The 19,251-nt window shown below is 38.7% G+C and overlaps 1 protein-coding gene across 7 annotated transcripts in view; it reads left to right on the top strand.

Annotated features, from left to right (window-relative positions):
• Positions 1-19,251, top strand: part of PEAK1 (pseudopodium enriched atypical kinase 1) — a 118,369-nt gene that overhangs the window by 92,662 nt on the left and 6,456 nt on the right. For 5 of the 7 annotated variants that reach the window (XM_080396850.1, XM_080396847.1, XM_080396851.1 and 2 more), the window contains 3 exons: positions 1,283-1,399; positions 3,217-3,413; positions 14,326-15,074. In XM_080396850.1, coding sequence (XP_080252976.1) covers positions 1,283-1,399; positions 3,217-3,413; positions 14,326-15,074 — 1,063 coding nt within the window. Of the gene's footprint in view, positions 1-1,282; positions 3,414-14,325; positions 15,075-19,251 lie in introns of those variants that run through there. The other 2 variants (XM_080396852.1, XM_080396853.1) reach the window with 2 other exon arrangements.

Here is a 19,251-nt window from a genome sequence, read left to right on the forward strand (position 1 = left end):
GCGTCTTCTGAATAGAGGAAAATACAGGTCATGGAATAGCTGTAATTCCACTGTCCTTACAAAAAATTAATGCACTATGCAGGCTGCTTTCTGGATACTTATTAGTCTCAGAAGACCCAGGCAAGTTAGACCACATCATCTTTTGGCTATCCTCCAAAAACTGTGAAGGAGAGCCTGAAGGAAGGAATTAAGGGCATTTGTAGCTTTTAAAAAAATGGTGAGCTTGTGCACATGTGAATGACAAGTATGTGAATTCAGTGGGATGTTATCTGAAGGACAGTCATTTTTATGGCAAGTTTTTTGTGCTGCACATAATCTCAGCTTCTCAGGAAAACAAATGTGTTCTCTATATGCAGAGGGCTGATCTCTCCATTAACTGATTAGTTGTTGAGTTTCAGCCACAGGTGCCCAGGGAGCAGAGTTCTCTAAGGTAATTTGTGTCCTGTGAAGTTTGTTTTTGAAATAAAAACGGGAAAAGAAAAGGCTTGGACAGAGGAGGCTACACCCACGGTGGTAAAAGCTAAATATGTGCTCTTATGCAAGGCATCAAAGAATCCATCCTGGCAAATTATCTGTAAATACCCCAAATAAGGAGTTAGCTTTAAAGTATCGCTTGCTGTCAACAAGCAGATACAAAGTTACACAAAATCGGGCTGTAATGGTTCTAATCTCGGGGCTGCTCTACTTCCCTCCGAAACTAGTGGCTTTTACTGTTTAATTAATGAAGCAAAAGCAATTGGGATTTTGCCTCTCGTAGCTTTACTGAGTGAGGATGTTTTCCCCGTTTGTTCCTTCTGTGTTCTCTGAGCGCTGATAACGGGTTGGCATTGTGCCTGCTGAGGCACTGCGCTGCCATACCCATGCTTGAGCTCTCAGTCTTCGCTGCTACAGTATGGGGAAGCGTTTCCCCACAGATTTCATGGCCTGACATCTAATTGCTGTGATTTAAAGATATTAGATTCAGACACTAAATATTCACTTAAATCTAACAGTAAAGTTAGTCTACGTTCTTAAAATTTCTCTTGAAATTTGAACCTGCTTTCCCCCTAATTAAGATGACTAAGACCATAGCTGTCTACCAAAACAGCGATGTAGTAGACTGAACCATTTTCATCTGCGAAGGCAGTGAAAGAGTTAAGCGGGCAGGGCTGTAACTAACTGGTTTCCTGGGGCCTTTGGCAAGTCCCTGGGACCAGCCCCCGAAGGTAAACATTAAGGTGCAGTAGGTGAATCACTCTGTGCAGAGTTCAGCCCTGTTGCTTACAGCTTGCACAACTTGTAGCACCTCAGAACACTGTGGAATCAATGGCTCGCCAGAGTTTCAAGACATGATTAAAAGACTCAAGAAGGCACTGAAAGAATTTCCTTTAATGGGGAATTGTGTGAGTGAGTACAGTGGGTGAGTTGTATTTTTTTTCTTTCTTCCTTTTTAGCTGTTGGTTTACTTTGGCAAATGCTTCTCAGCTTAGGTTTAGTGTATGTGCTTGCATGTGTCTGGTTTGGAGAACGGGTGTGTTCTGTACCTCACCAATCAACACTAAAAAATTACTTTGAGATAGCATAATTCCTGGTTTGTGGCAATGATAGAACTGTAAAGCTACTAGAAAGCTATTTCTGCTTAAAGAAAACATTCTTACTGAGGAATGCAGGTATGTATGTGATTTACAGCAGCTACAAGTCCTTAGTTGAATTTCTCATCATCTTGTTACTGCTTTGATTTTGTGTATGCTTTACTCTGGAATTATATTAGGTTAACTCTTTAATGTGGATATATTTACGGCACATGGAATGTTCTTCACACCATTCTTATGCATGGTACTAAAAACGAACAAAAAATTTTATGCTGACTAAAGATTACATCTTGAACTTATGCCATTTTTTCTCTTTTACTAACAAGTTCTAATAAGTTTTGTTTGTATCAGCGTGCAGTTAAAATTCTTGAGTCTTGAGCAGAAACAGCATTTGCGCGCTGCACCGTACATGGGGTCTTGTGTTATGCAAAGTATTGGCATGTTTTAATCTCTGTAGTCTGGGATTGCTAGAAGATTGTGTATCATGATTTTCAGTTTTTTGGCTTTGGCATAGAGACACATATGCCTATAGTTCGTGTTAACTCTTTGAGGAAGTTTTAAATCTTTACCACAAAAAATAAATATCTGTAGACATAACTGATGTGGTGATCATCTTTTGAAGGAGGAGTTTTAGTCCTATCCTATGTGGAAGTCACAAGTACTTAGAATTCTTGCTGTTCTATTTGATCAGTCTGTAGTAATGAGAACTACTGAACAGGATATATGCCCTTGAGATGTGGCCTATAACGAGTATTTGTTTCTGTGAGTGAGAGAGCATAAAGGCACAGAAATATTTTTGCTCTGACTTTTTTTTTTTTGTGGCATATTACTGATAATTGCCACCATGTTTTCAATAGGATTAGGGGGTTTGTAATAAACCTGAATATGTGTGTGTGTGTGGATATATATATGTAACACACATAATTTTAAAATCATACTGCAATAAATACATCCATGGAAACGGACTGAATCCATGATTCTCACAGTGTTGTGCTGTAAGTCATCACTGTTTGATTAAAACTTCATAGCTAAGAGCAAGCACAGAGGAATATAGTCATGGCCTTTTGCAGTTGGCCTAATGCAGTTAGATTTTAATCCTGGAAAATTTTATATAGGGAATAGATTATTGGCTTAGATGAGCTACTGGTCTGTTTCCCAAAGTCTCAGTTCCCTAAATCCTACTGGTATATGAATGTATCATTAAAGTTTTATACATTTATGGAGACTTAACAGCCCCCTTGCTTTACCTTGGTATCTTTGATTAAAGCAGAATTGTCCTGCTTGATAAAAAGTACATTCAACTCTGCTGCTGTCCTATGAGTCCTACATGTTTTATGCAGAATCATGCCTGCCTATATATATGCATACGTGTTGAGTGTAGTTAGCTATAAAACATTTTATTACCCCTTTTGTATGAAAGGCATGAACTACTGCATGTTACTATTTCAGTCAAAAGTTGTTTCTTCTTAATAAGGAAACTAAATATTGTAGAAAGTTGTCCTTAAAAAAAGGAGGGTGAAAGGAGCTTATTTCTTCATCAGTTCATTCCCTTTCCTGAAGGTATTTAATGCCTAATCTGGTGTTTTGCCAGTAGGATCTAGTACCCAGCTGTGGTCTCCAGGTGATTTTATTTTGTTTGTTTCAGTCAAGTGCCCGATGATACGACACTAGAGGATTTGTCCCCTCGTGTTCCTAGAGCCGTGTTTGTGAAGCAGGACAATGGTGGCAGTGCCTCGGTCATACCAGTATCATCTATCCATGTCCCACAAGGGGAGGAAGAAAAGGAAGAAACTTCAAATTCTCCTGACTTAAATCCTTGCAGTGCTACATACAGCAATTTAGGTAAGCACATTCTTGTGGAAGAAAATGTCAATCAGATCAGACTGTGGATTACCTTTCCAGGCTGTGAAGAATCTTGTCTTGTGAACAGCTCGATACCCTTTCATAAGGTTAGTTTGTAAAGACAAACGTTTTAATATTAATTTACAGAAAATAAAATTGTGTTGTCTCATCCTGAGACAGACAACCAAGAAACTGAAGAGTCAACAAACTCCAAAGGTTTTTTTTCTGTATGATTTTAAAATCTATCTTTTAATTGCTCTTCATATCAAACATCTCACATTCTTTTATCTATTTGGAAGGAATTTTTGTCAGACAGGTTTAAAATACAAAGTAAATTACCTAATTTTCTTTAGAAACAGTAAGTAGATTTCAGTATTTTTCCAAACTTCCACAAAAGATAGGACTTTTTATTTTAGAGCATCAATAACTGCTAAAATATTTGTAGTAGTTTTATCTGTTGACTAAAACCTTTCTTATCCTAGTCTGAGAGCTTACTTTTGCTCCTTCAGAAAAGTTTGATATGAATGTCCTGAAGGTTCTGCACAGTCTATTCAACTATCACTGAATTCCTGACACTAATATTAAAAAGACACGTGTATGCAGGGCTTATCTGGAGGGAAGATAAGCAAACAAGTCAAAGAAGCATCTCATGATACACAGTATCAAGATTGCCAGCCTATTTTTGATTTGAAGTACTGCAAATTTAGGAATACAGACAGCCAGATTTCTAAAGAAACCAAAAAACATTGTTAATGTTCGACAGATCTGAATACTGTTTTTCAGTGATGCTCCTGTGCTGCAAGCATACCAACTTACTAAACATTTGGACAAGAGCAGACAGCGTTGAGATGGCTCACAAATGCAGGGGTTTAGCGTGTCCACATAGGTGTGAAGGATCAAAGACTAAATATTAAACCCTCAAATGTCTTTATTAATTAATTGTATTGGTTTATATTATATTAATATAATAATAGATATGAAGTATATTTATTTTCTATTTTATATTATGAAATAAATATATTTTATAAAAAATATGAAATAAGACATTAATAAAAAAATTAAACCCTCGATTCCTTAAACATTTAGTGATACTGTTGCATTTCTTTACTTCAATGTGAATTAGTGGGGAACTTATTAGTGTGTTCTGATAATAAAACATTAATTAAGCATTGTGTGTAAAGCATAGAGGAAAAATACCCTGCCCAGGATAAGAAATTGTAACTTTACAGAGGAAAACTAAAATCTATAATTTTTATGGTAAATTACTCAAAGATCTAATGAAATATTTTCAACTTATTGAGAGATACATACATATCTGCATCAATGTATTTAGAACATAGCTACATTACAGATAGAATCCATGCAGTAGATCTAGCTACATCAAAACTATATATAGCCTTGTTGGCCCATGTTGCTAACCAGACTGACATATAAAAGAATCAAGCTAAAGTGTCACTTCATGTATGAATTATCACTTATTCCTCATGGTGGGATTGCTATTTTTTAGCTAGAGTGCTAATACAGTCCAGGGATTACTTGCATTGCATAGCCAAAGTAATGATATTGTGAACCTTCTGTTAAAATCTTCACTCAATTTAGCTCAATTTTCTTATGTGCTATGTTGCACATCACAAACTGAAAGTAGTAAACTCATGGGAAATGCAACAAAATACCATTATACACTGGAACAGGTTGCCCAGAGAAATTGTGGAGCCTGCATCTGTGCAGATAAACAAAACCCAACTGGACGTGGTCATAGACAACCTGCTCCAGCTGACTCTGCATGAGCAGGGAAGATTGAACTTGACCATCTCAAGAGGTCCCTTCCAACCAAAACACTTCTGTGATTCTGTGATGACTTCCATCAGTCTTCATTTCTGTCAGTGTCGTTCCTGTGTGTGAATGAATGCTCCTTTGTAAAACCATATAAACCTGAAGCCCCCTAGCATTTTATTCAGAATCTTCCCCTCATCCTTGGGTCACTTGCAGATTTGTTGTCACCAAAGTAAATTTTAGGTATGAAAGAGTTAAATTAACTTTTAGGCTTGATTTGGTCTGCCTTTGGCAGCTTGCTGCCTGTTGTTAAAAGCAATGCTACCCTAAATGGCACTGAGTTCTCTAGCTGCCGTTCAAACTTTTTCCTGGTTTATTCTAGCAGCTTCACTTTCTAATTCACATAGTTATCAAGAGATTAGTAGGTAGGGATATAAAATAATTCCTACTTGTTTTCGTATCCTACATCACCTAAGCAGCAAAATCATATATTTCATAGAATTAGCAGATAGTGTTGTGTGTTAACTGAAATAAAGGATAATACAAGAATTTACATCACGTTTGACTCTTGCTTCAGCGGCAGGTGTTTCTACAGTTAACTTTTTATGGCTCCATACTACAGTTTGTAAAATGTATCATGTGAACAACATTTCAGTTTGCAGCATAATGCACAATATTAACTTTTAAAATACATATTTGATGGGGTTTATTGAAAAGCAGGTAATATTATGTCGTGACTTTGGTAAATGTCTAATCTTCAGTTGTGACATGTCACATGAAATTTTATGAGCAGAAATAGCAACAAGCTTTGGAAAATTTTTATCTGCAGTCAGGTAGTAATTTATATTGGGTACTGCCCTCAAGGACGTTTGGTTTGGCTTTCTCCTGCTCCCACAGGATTTGTCCCATCATCACTTTACGGACACGCCCACAAAAAGTGCAAATGTGCCAGCAGTTACTTGTCAGGAAATAAACTGTATGTGCAAAATTTGAGAATAGCTTGTGTAATGAAACACGGGCTATATTTGTTATTTCATCAAACATGTAAAGTCATACATCTAGGAACTTTAAATAAATAAATGCAGGCAAGACTTCCAATATAGAGGATTCTCCTGGGAATCAGATAAAACATGAAAGACTTGGGGCTTTTAGGAAACATGATGTCCCACCATGATGATAAGATGAAAGAGCCCAGTGTGTTCCTGGGTGTATGAAGAGGATGAAAATTCAATAGCAGTAGAGAGGTTATATATATTTCATTTTTACCCTGCAATTGTCATGGCCACAGTCAAGTCCTGGTGCCCACAGTTCAGGGAATGTTTAAAAAAACTTTGTACAGACTCTGTTAAGGAAAGCTTTGAAAATTCATAGCATTGTGGCAAGCACTTAATAGGGACTAATTCAAGAAGCCAAATCAGTTTAGCTGATCAAAGAAACAGTGTCTGACGATCATGGTGTGGATGCTCATGTAGCAAGCAGAACTGTGACAAGGGGTGCCTCTGGTATCAATAATCAACAGATTTAACAAAAACCAGTGGCTGCCAGTTGAATTTAGATGCAAAAACAAATGTTCAAATGTGTAAGGTAGAGCCTGGCTGTTTCTTTTTCAAGGCATACCCTTATAACAGAAGTTAATTCAGGCAAACCCTGTAGCTTATGATAAGAAGGACATTAAACTAGATGATTAAAGTCTTTTCCTTTACAAATCTGTAAATTTTTCTGTCTTTGTCTGAATTTGTTGGGGAAATTGTCTTGATTGAATTTATATTGCTCTAAGTAGATTAACATATTCTCAATATACTCAGGATAGTACTCCTATCATTTAAAAAAGAAGAGATTATTTATTATTAGCTGTTTTTCTCCATAAACCTGCAGAGAAGTTGAAAAAAGGAGGCAAAGTGTCTAGGGTTTATGATTGCTGACATTGGAAAAAATCCCAAATCACAGCATCTGCCATGGAGTATTGCCTCAGTAAGTTAGACCATGGCAGTGTGCTTTAGGCAGGCTATAAGGTAATGAAATCATGTTGACTAAAACTGACAGTTCAGTGACAGACAGTAATTATAGTATCAGTCTGATGCATTTTGTATAATATATGATTAGTACAGGTAATATCTTTAACATGGCATAACGGAGGGCAGGTAGCAAGACCTGACAAGTCACCAAGGCAGACAAGCTGTTGCATCTGAAGTTTTTATTTATCTAGTACCTGCAGCTCATCTTACTGCAGTTCTGTGCACAGTTTCAAATTATTGATGAGAAACTGGAGGTGTATCACGAATATTACCTAACAAATCTTAGCTTTCCTTTGTTATGTACATGTATATATAATCACTCTGTTAAGGTTTTTATCTATTAAATTAATGATTAATGTGTAAAGAACTGAGTATAGTATAGGATTTCATGTTTGTGTATATCTGTGTACTGGTTTGCTTATTTTCATCAGTCAGGTAAGAGTTTATTAAGGAGTGATGTATTTCGTACTGATACTAAAGATCAGTATAATTGATCTGCTATTGATACAGACAAATCTTCTCCAGGCTCTGTATTATAACGAAAATGCAGATTGCAAAGGATGATCAATATCTAAGTACAGGGCCAGGGGGAAGTACTAGGACAAGGGTAGCAAGGAGGAATTTGTACAGCCTGTGGATTTTACTTAGTGAATTTTTTAATCAGCCTTTATAATTGGACTTTGTAACATGAAATGGGGATGTACTGACATGAAAATTAGTGGGACATCTGACTCCATTCCTGGCTGTGGGGAGAAACAGGTCAACAGAGGCTGCCAAAGCCAACGATGTTGGACCACTCCAAAATCCAGCTATGTGGTCAGCCCAGCCCGGTCTTACGGGGGTTTCCTTCAGACGCAGAAAAGCCACTCAAAATTCCTGTTTCTCATAGGTCTCCACTGTAAAGAGTCTACAGTTTGATTTTAGCTCTGTTGGGGTTTTGATAGATGTGGTCTTGGAAGATTGGTTACACATTGTACATGCATGATTTTTCATTTTTGGTGTTCTTGGCAATGCAAAACATGCAGTGTTTTTCAGACTGATGTGTTAAGTTGGAGAATGGCAGAGCTGAGAGTCATTTTGGCAATTTTAACTCTCTGGGTCCTGTTCATTCACATAAATCCCTACACCAGGGGATTAGGGATTAAGGAGTACTATAATGGTCACTAAAGCTGAGAACAGAGTTAGTAATCATGGTAATGGCCTAGTCACTACTGTGAATACTGACGTATTGTTCTCAGCTCTGTTTTCTAATTCACATCTTCCCACAAGGGACGTTATCCTTGGATGAGAGATGGTAATGGCTTGTAATCAGAAAAAGACTTTCAAGAATATAGCGGAACGCAGGATGGATTGCCATGTCAAGAGCAAAATGAGTTTGGGGAAAGTATAGAAGCAGCTTACTGTCATTGGTGTATTGGACTAACATACAGTATCTATTGTAGAGCAATGTAAGTGGCATTCATAGTTCTATTCAGGAAGGATGGAAGCATGCAGTGTATCACCCACTTGCCTTATCTAATTCACCATTAGTTGTTTTCCCAATTAAAGAAGCATTTTCCTTCACAGTTCTGAAATTTCTTGACAATGTATGCTGCCTATCTGGTCTAAGCAAAAAAGAAAGTTATGTGGACTATCAAGAAATAGAAACGATAATTATGCATGTCATCGCTCTAAGAAAAACGTGCTTATGGAATATCAGTTTGAAATAAACCTGAGCTCAGGGTGTCAGATTTGATGGTTTCATGAGCTAACATAAAGCAGTAATAATGCAAAGTCTGATGATAAATCAGTTACCCATAAAAATAGATTTTCACTGCTTTTGTTAGGGCTGATTTACAGTTTCAGACCTCTGCATGGTGTCTGGATACTGAGGTATTAATCTTTAGTGAGATTAGTCTCTAAAAAGCTGCTGTCTATAAAGACTTAAATTTGTTCTGTCTTTGAGCAGTCTGGAAGCCACTTCAAAGATCCCTGTGATAGCCTAATATTGTGCCTGTTCCTCCTTTTCATTTGCCTCCCAAGAGTGCAGCTCAGGATGAACCTTGTAATGTCAGAGAGTCTGTGCAGTAGGTAAGGAAATGACAGGTTTTAAGCATGCAAGGGGAGAAGGAAATGATAGGCAAGAAAAAGAAGCAAGTGCTCTGCCAGTATTTGTATGCAAAAGAACATTCTTGTGCCTTTGACAGGGGCAAAACTTAAGACAACCTTTTTCTTGCTAGACAATGAATTTATAAAACTGTGGGACAGGTACACCATTCCTGAGCTGGAAAAACTGGCCTAATGGACATGAAGGAAATGTACAGCATTAAGAGCTTGGCATAAAACCAGTCCAGATACGAAGCTTTTCAAAAACTTAATACAGATGGATAGATCTCAGTATGGAAAATTTGTTTTTGTGGGGAGAATGCATACTGTCACATGTTTTACAAACTCATTTTCCTTGACTGAGAACACTTGAAAGAGTATCTGCATAATGACTTTTACATGCAGTTCTCTGGATCCTGCCACCCCCACCAGACATCTGCAAAGACAACTTCTGGTTATGAAAACTTTTTTCAATTATATTTTGATGTCACAGTTCCAATAGCCATGCAAAAGCAACAACTAGTGAAAGTCACTGGATGCAGTGGCAACGCTTCTGTATGAATGGCTTTTGGAGGACAGGGCTATTAAAGCAGACAGAAAATAAGAGAAGAAACACTGTTATAAATCTTACCTTTCTTGGAGAGAGCTTCTGCCAGTGCTGCTTGAGGTGTCAGTCATGCTCTGACTTGTTTTCTTGCTCTTTCCCTCTAGCATCTGTGCAGTCCTTGGATTAGCAAGGCACATAAGCAATGCATATTAAGAAACTGCTTCCTGAAATAGTAGCCTTTCTCAAAACCCCAGCAGTTAGGCTGTTTTAGCATAGTGGGGAAGAGGGTAAGAATGAGAAAATAGGCAAGTGATCTTTAACACAGAATGTTGCCAGGGGAGAAGTACATAGGTCACAGATTTTGTAAGAGTAAGCAATTGTGGAAGATGACACATGTTTGGATGAGTAAGAGCATTGGATACAATGTAGAAATGAACTTGTCTCAGGATTAAGCAAAAGACTCTGGCATCTGGATGAGTGTCTGGCATGCAGACATCAGTTCTGCATTTGACTCTGAATCACGCCACTCTTTGTCTCTGCAAAAGGTAGCTTTCTGATAGAGTTCCTGTACTGCTCAGCTGACACCAGTGTCACATGCTGCAGCATATCAAATGGTGAGAGGAACAGCTGCTTGTAAAGGATGCTCACCACAATGCCAAGATCAGAAAGGAGCAGTAGAGGATCCCCTGAATGTTAAATTTTAAGCAACCTTGACAATTGAGAGAGATATGCAGGGGTTCTCCCATATTTCTAGCCTTTGAACATTTTTATTTTGTGGGAGCTAAAAAGTGATGACCCAGGGGAGTAGTCCTATGCAGTTTTCACTGATCAGGCAGGTACAAAGCTAATAGCATTGCCTACTCAGAATTCACTTTTTTAGAATATTAAAATACCCAGCTGTGGTGTACGAGGCATGGACTTTGCAAGGATTGTGAAGCAAAGACAGTATTAGTTAGTTACAGCTTTTATAAGTTCATACTCTGTATGCGCGCTGCTAAAAACTTTATTATTGGTCAAACTCTACTGTCCCTGGGATACCTCGCCTGAGTCACGGAATCAGCATAATTATTTTCCCCAGCCGACTGCTCATAGTTAACAGCAATTCTCCAATTAAGGTTTTCAATCGAGGCCACTACACATAGCTCACAAAAATCAGGTAACCACATCATACACTGCGTCGGAGTTGGTACCATGCGAAGCAATGACCGCCAATCATGCAGTGCAAGTGTATAGGACTCTGCCATCACTTCAAGAAGGGACATGGTGAATGTGCTGTGAATCCCCCCTTCCTGCACTGCTTTTCTTAACTCTTTAACAACCTCATATTGCACAGGCTGCCACTCTGGAGGCTGATGTAGCTAATACAACACAGAACATGCCATCGTGACTCCCAAATCACCTCGCTTAAGTGCTTCTTGCTTGCATTCCCACCACGGATCCCCCGGACCCCCTTTCACCCTCCCCAAAAATACAGTCAACATGTCAGGGGGGGAGGAAAAAGGTCTGGTTCCTTTTCTGGACTTATAGGACCTGGATCAAAAGGTTTCTCAGTGTCAATGGAATCATTGTCTGAGTTGTCCTGTTCCTGCACTTGGTCCTGTGCTGTGAGGGTTGCTGCAATCAGTGACAGGAGCTTTGGGGGCAGAGGAGGTGTGGGTGGAGTTGCTATCGTTGACAGTGTGTTGAGTCGCGCTGTCGGCGGAATTTACAGCCTCCCCTGGTTTAGCACCATTAGTAGAATTAGTTGACACTTGGCAATGAGTAGCCAGAATTTGCCACCAAGGTTCTAAATGCATTCCCGCTGTGGAGTTCCCCTCCGCGGCAGCATCATACAGTCGTCTGCCAACCGCTTGCCAGGCAGGGATTTGCAAAGTGCCATCAGGTGGAAAGTCTGGCACCTTGTCAGGGATCCATTCTAGCAGAGTCAGTAGTTGTGGACCCACCACAGCTCATTGCTGAGTTGCAAGCAGCCGGCGCAATGCAGCCAGACTGCGCTGTTGATCTCAGGATTATTTTCCTCCCGTCGTTCCCGACTGCTTACCTGTATTGTAGGTGATGGGTGCACAAAATTTTCCACAAATCCTGGTTCAGTTGGGCTATGGCACCAGTTTGGGCTCCGTGAGCCTCCCTCCTGAAAAAAACCCCACTGTGGGGCACCTTTTGTGGTGTACAAGACACGACTTCATAAGGATTGCGAAGCAAAGACGTTTACTGTTAGTTACAACTTTTATAATTTCATACTCTGTATGTGTGCTGCTAAAAGCTTTATTATTGGTCAAACTCTACTGTCCACGAGCCCAGCCGCTGTTCACTATAGGCTACTCTCTGCTGTTCACACTGTCGCCTTATCTTCTAGAGGTGAGATCACATTCCTCCTTTGTTTCTATCTCATCCAGGTTTCTTCTCACACTCCCTCAAAGTTATTTACCTCTTTGCTGCAGGCTCACAGCTGCACATTGTCAAAGCAAGGCCACAGCTGCATATTATCAATGTCAAAACCTCCGTTCCCTACATGCAGCCTTACCACAAAATCCATAAGGCTTTTCTGAGAGTTCCTTGAGCTTAAACAGAAGATAGAGATATAACTTGTATTTGTGATGGTGTCTCTTTGGAATGATTGAAAAGAGAATGATTGTTAAGAATTCAAGAGCCAAGGCTATTCTGTTTGTGGATACATATAAAAGTACAGTCCTCTCTCATTATCTGAAATTGGGAAGTCCTTTTCAGTATTCTAACCCAGCATTCCAGGTTTTTTTGCGTCCTGGCTAAGAGGATCTTAGTTTGATGTATTTGTAAAAACTGTAACAACATATTTTCAAGTGTAAAGGAAGCTATCTTTTTTCTTTTCATAGACTCCAAAGTCATTTATTATTAATTATGGACCAAAGAGATGTAATTCAAATCTGAATCTGAGATCCCCCCAGTTTGGTTCAGCATTCCAGTTCAGTCTTCTCTTTACAAGGATTTGGTCAACTTGGTGGTGTTAGGTTGGTGGACTTTGAAGTTAACAGTTGGACTCAATGATCTTAAAGGTCTTTTCCAACCTAAACAATTCTGTGATTCAACATAATAATAAATACTCAAATAGTTGTAATGCCCTTCTACTTCTTGTTCCCTTATTAGAAAAGATGCTCAGCTGCAATTATCCAGAGCATCCTTTTCATGTATGCTGTGTTGCAACTGTAAAAATTGGCTTCCTGCCTTACTGGGAGAGTCAATGAACCTCACAGGAGTAGCAGAAAACTTGTAAAATAATCTCTCTGAAAATAGCAGTTGATTATTAAGAGTGGAAAAATCTCATCTTGATATAAGTAACAACTGTTTGAGTGTCCCAGAGCAGCAAGTTGGTCACTTGTATTGGGGGATTTTTATCTATATTATTTTATTGTCTTTTATTTATTCTTCATTTCCAAGGACTGTGACAGTTGTAAAACATAACTGTCCTCTCTCAAAGCTATCCAAAACACATGACAGGAAGTTTATCTTCCCTAGAAACACGCAAATGTTTGAAAGTAGTCTGTCAGTGGAAATACTCCATGCTTTCATGATGTAGCCTGCCATTTGGAATCTCTTGAATGAATCTGTGTCAATTTATCTATGAACATAATATTGCCAACAAAGGCACCCATGGAAGTGAAAAAGGGAAATGTATTAGAGAAAGTTACGGTTAGCAGGGAGGGGGTGTGAGTTTTAAATTGTAGGGTAAAAAATACTTCTGGGTTTGTAATCTCAGAATATGATCCTACTCTCATTGAAAGCAGTGGCAATACACTTTCAGCCTGAGTGAAAGTAGGCTTAACTTCCTTGTTTTCACCTCATCAATCTGCTAGGGCAATTCTGACTTTCTGATGTGACCACCTAGGTATCTAAATTACATTGTGTCTGAAGTTTTCTGGTTTCCACTCTGAAGTAATGCTTACAGCCTTTTTAGCACATTTCCAATCCAAGCGATACCAGGTGAGGTTATATATAAAAAATCACCTTACCTGCCAGAGGAATGTACCTATCAAAGAAATAGTGCAAAACCTCTTAGCAGCATCCACCTATAATTTTAGCAGAATTGAATAGGAAGTAAGGAATAATACTATAGTTGATAGACTGCAGAATGAATTATGTGAGGCTGGGTATAATTACTGAAACTGGAATTTGACCAGGGTGCCAAAACTGACGTTTGGTTTTGCATTGCAGTTTTTTGTCATTAATCCCATGGGATGTAAAAAGGCAACATTGCTAGCACTGAAACTGATGTTAATATGTAGGCCAAGGTCAAATAAAAACTGCCTGTATGTAGTGATGCAGATTTAATGATTTTGGTTTCTAATTAGTTCATCTTTTCAGATATATGTTTAGGTTTTCTTCAACTATGGGAGGTGGGTGGGGTGGGGGTGTCCTAGTTTACCTGCACTTTTTTTTGCCTTAAACTTGTTTTCAGAGTGCAGATATGAACAGCACATGCAACGTATCTTCTGTTACTATTGTCATCTTATTACAGGACAGTCCAGAGCAGCCATGATACCTCCAAAACAGCCAAGGCAACCGAAGGGAGCTTTGGATGATGCCATTGCCTTTGGAGGACTAGTAGACCAGGAGACAATGAACAACTTACAACCAACACCACCTCCACTGCCAAAGAAAACAATTTTGAGAGCTAACACAGAGCCAACTCCCAGAGAACTCCAGAAGCAGGCTCTGGAGAACAACCTGTGCATTGTGGCCAATCCCACCTATGATATCGACACCAACTGGGAAGCAAGCAGTGCCTGCTCTTCGGTCAGCCTGGAGCTCAAGGTACTGGACAATGAGTCTGGAGATTCCTTGGACAGGCCTACAGAAAAACTAAGGGCAACCACCTCAGCAACTAACAGTGTTTCCAGCCTAACCACTATCAGTATTAAGGACCGGTGTTCCAATAGCATGGAGTCTCTGACAGGGAGGCGCATCTCACAGACTAAGCAGGGCAAAGGTGTCCAGAAGCCACAAAGGCAAGCACTTTATCGAGGAATTGAAAATTGGGAAGAGGTGGTAGGTAAAATCCGAAGCCTTCACACAGATTCACTCAAGAAGCTGGCACTTAAATGTGAAGACTTGTTCATGGCTGGACAGAAAGACCAGTTGCGATTCGGGGTGGACAGCTGGTCAGATTTCAGGCTAACCAGTGACAAGCCATGCTGCGAGGCAGGCGATGCAGTTTACTACCCAGCTTCATATGCAAAAGATCCTCTCAACAATTACGCAGTCAAGGTAAGAGGGGCTTGAAAAAGGGTAATCTAGACAGCAATGACAACATTTAACAACAATAACCATAATCTGCAACACACGCAGTAGTGATAGGTCCTACAAATATAAGTGTGTGCTGCTTGCAAAGCAGCAGCACTCTGAAAATGAACATTCCCAAGACACAGGTGCTTCCTTCTATAAAGAACCATGTGTGGCCTTGGTATCTGCTGTTTCATCCGTTTTTCTTGCGGCACCAAAATTATTGAAACAAATCAACACAACTCAGTCTTTACCATAGTCATTGTTTAATGAACTATTGAAGAAAAAGCTGTATTATTTTAACACATGACAGCAGTTTTTTGGAAACCTGCAGTAACAAAATCCTTTGATTCATCTGCAAGCAGATGATGCTAAATTATTCCTTGTAGATAGGGAAGATTTCAAAATTCTCCATTTTCAGAGCCATGTAATTTTAAAGGTAAAGTATCTTTCCATTCCCATACAAGGTCTTATATTTTCACCAGTGTGCATTACCAGCCTTTCAAAAGCTCTGTCTAGCCATCAGTGTTGCCATATAAGCTACACTAAGAAAAGAGTGAAACTTGTCAGTGTTAAGTTTTGTGGTCTTTTACTAAACAAACAGTTGATTTGTGTCTAGTTTATTCTTCAGCTAACACATAAGTAAGATTTAATAGATTTGCTCCTAATATATCAATAAATAGTTGGCAGGTATCTCACTAGATGTTGTTACTTTATGGACTTTTATATAGGTAGTTCTTCCTGAGCGGCTTATTCTACAGCGTTCAATGCTTATCTGGTAGGGTGATAGTGAGAAAGACAGCAGAGACTCACAGCTTCCTGTGTGACCTTGAGTAAATCGTTGAACTCCTGACTCCTTCCTGTTGGAACTGAGATAAAACGTTTATTGCCAAACACAGGTGTGAGGCCTAATTGATTATTCCTAATAGAGCTTTTTGACATTCCCAGAAGGGTGATGCTTTACAGGAACAAAATGTTGTTACCGCTCCTGCATGGTCATGTACAGGAAAGGGATAAAAAACTGAAAGATAAGATTGGTGCAAGTGATAGGTTCTTCTGAAACTTGAAAAGGCATCTTTTTAAGGCAGATTTGTGGGCATAACCATTCATGTTTCTTCACTTATGAAAGGACCTCTTTCTGACAAGATGTGAAAGGAAATATGGATGTCTTGTAGATGCCACATCCAGTGGCGTCTTGGCAAATCAGCCAAGAACCAGACCATGAGTATATCTGGCAATCGACTCTGGTTGCAGAATCAACAGTCTGGCATTGCTCAGTTTGGGGTTTTTTGGGTTTATTGCAATGACACAAAAATGGTTGCTTGTAGGACCCAAAGTGGTATTTTTCTACGTAAGCAGGTTTGGGTTATCGCTCACGTGATTCCTTTTTGCACAGTATGGACCTGCTCTTAAAGTATTCTCTGACAGGCAAGACCTATGTACTTTTTTCTTATCTACTGTCCTCTTAAATATGCTTCTTTTGTAGAAAGCCAGTGAGAAGAATGAGCAGCAACATAGCATGGTCAAATATGATTTTTTTTCTCTCTTAATTCACATGCCTTAAAAATTGTTCTCAGACTAACACAATTAATTGCAGGTGTGATGGTCTTGAGAGTGAGTGAAATATCCACAAAACGTCCTTGGGCAGGAGGTCACCATGTGCTGTTACAATGAGAGGAAAAGTTACTCTTAAAAATACCCTCCCTAGCACTTCATGTGATACTCTCACTACACATGTTCTCTGGTTTCTTTAAAAGCCAAGCAGGACCAGCATACAGGATTACTACTGTCTTTCCATTTTCTCTTTCACATATCTTAAACATTATACATTCAGCTGAGTTAGGTTCTCTTCAGTTGTGTGTTTCTTCAGCGCATATTTTCATTACTGCATTCTCTATGCTAATACGTTTAATTATATAGCATTGTTTAAACTGTGGTTACTGGATATTTTTTTCCCCTATAATCAGTTATACTAGATTTCAACTTTGTCTTAATATTTGCCCCAAGTTGATCTTTGACTTACAAGCCATCAGTCCAGGATCACATTTGTACAAAATCTCATGTCAGATTGCCATTACATTATGCAGAGATTTGGGGAATTTAGCTTTAACAAATCTATTTTGAGTACTTTTTGTGTGAGCTGAATTACAATGTCTCTCCAACAAATAAGTTGTGTATTCCTGCCATCTTAAATCCCTTGTCCTCAAAACAGGATGTCAAAAGTAGTGACATTAAAATTACTGGTGTGCCTATTGAATCCAAACTGTAGTTGTCCTGTTATTTTTTATCAAGCCTTAGAAATACACTTTCAAAGTGTAAATGGAACAACATCTTTGGACAGTGGACATTTATGTAGTTCTTTTGAGTTTTGTAGAACTACCTAAGCAACACTGGGTAACAATTCAGACACTTTTTAAGTTCTATGATTTTAATATTAGATTTGAGAAAAAAATGTGATCATGGGATTTTATAATTATTATTTTCTTTGTAGAAAACAAGAGATTCATCCCAAGCAGTGTCAAGAGTCTTAATGCATAAGTAAAAACAAATCATTACATTTTCATATTTTATCTCCACAAGTAGAAATTCCAGAAGCACTACCAAACATTAAGCTTTAACCATTTGACTACTGCTGAATTAAATTTAAAAGAATGAACCTTTTGTGCAGTATGAATGATGTACCATTGATGGATGTACCAGTGCACCTTTATATTCTGGTGGAATCACCAGCAAAAGCTGCTCTGATAAATTTGGTGAACAAGCACAACTTGTTCTGTTGTTGTGGATAATCAGAAGTATTGTTTGTAGGGGTGTGTTGTTTCAAAGCATTGTATTAGGCTTTTTCCTTCACTGTCACCTGATCTAGTAAATATCCTGTGCAAAAAAGTTGCAGCCATGTAGAAATCATTTTGACTGAAACATTATAAATAAAAACAGTAAATAATTCATGATCAGAAAACTACTTTTCCAAGAAATTCCCTTACAGGAAAGGTTTCCGTAAAAATCCAGTCCCTCAGGTATTTTTCCTTCACTAAGTGCAGTACCACCTTCTAAGTAGTTGATAGATCCAGGACAATATGGATAAACATTCCTCTTAAACCACAGTCTTATCAGTAATTCCAAATATGTAGTGGAAAAGTTAACACTAAAGTAAACGCAGCAGTAAGCACTAGTGTTTTGTACAAAGTGGATTGGATGAGTTTACATCTTAGTATCCCTAAGGCAGTGATACAGCAGGGATTGTTTTTATTAAAAAAACCAACAAACTCAATAATAGTTAGACAAGATAATTACTGTCAGTGAGGTAAACTACTTCCACTTCCAGTTTAAAATTCTTAAGGAAATTACTGTACAGTATCACAGACAGACACACAGAAATCATGATTCAGAGTCCACACAGAACAATACAGATCTAAAAAAAAACCAGCAGGGTTATGGCCTGCAGCATGTGTGTGTTCTGGCCACAGCCACGTGTTGCAATGCAGTTCAGGTAGGATAACAGGAACTGCAAAGGTGCAGACAGCTCAAAAGGAGCAGTTAAAATTTATTGCTTTGATTGCCACAGGGCAGCAGAAGTTCTAGCAGTAAAACCTTAGGATTTCTGCGATGGTTCCAGTCCCAAGTATAAAATAGGGCAGTGCAGAAGTAAATAGTATTGGGCTGAATTTGGCTGACAGTTTCCTAGAGGCAGCAGGCAATTATTTTCTAGTTATGTTTAGTTTGTCACAGTGTGCTAGCATGTTTTTTTGGTATTCAGTTTCCTAGTGGAGCTTCTTGGCAGTAAAGGCCATCCCAGAACTTCATGCTTCAGATCAAAATAAAGCTACATATGTTAAAATTTTAGCCCATTCCAAGTTCAGTCACAGCAGAGTAGCATTCTGAATTTTGGCACATCATTAAAAAGTCAAAGCCAGATCAAGAAAACGAGGTCAATCAGAGCTCAAACTGACCTTCTTGGAAAACAAGGCTATGCCAAGAACAAGCTATCAGTTTGGGATTAGCAAGCTTTCATTCTGCACAGAATTTCATTTGCAGTTGTCCCTCTGTGCAACACAACAAAGTAGCACAGATGGTACAGTCTTTGTGATCTTCTGTGTTTCTCACTTGTAAATTAATTTACCGCAATATTCATCGTACTTTTAAGTTCATGAATGCCCTGTAA

Source organism: Falco punctatus (assembly GCF_963210335.1).
Source record: "Falco punctatus genome assembly, chromosome: 7".
Lineage (NCBI taxonomy): Eukaryota > Metazoa > Chordata > Aves > Falconiformes > Falconidae > Falco > Falco punctatus.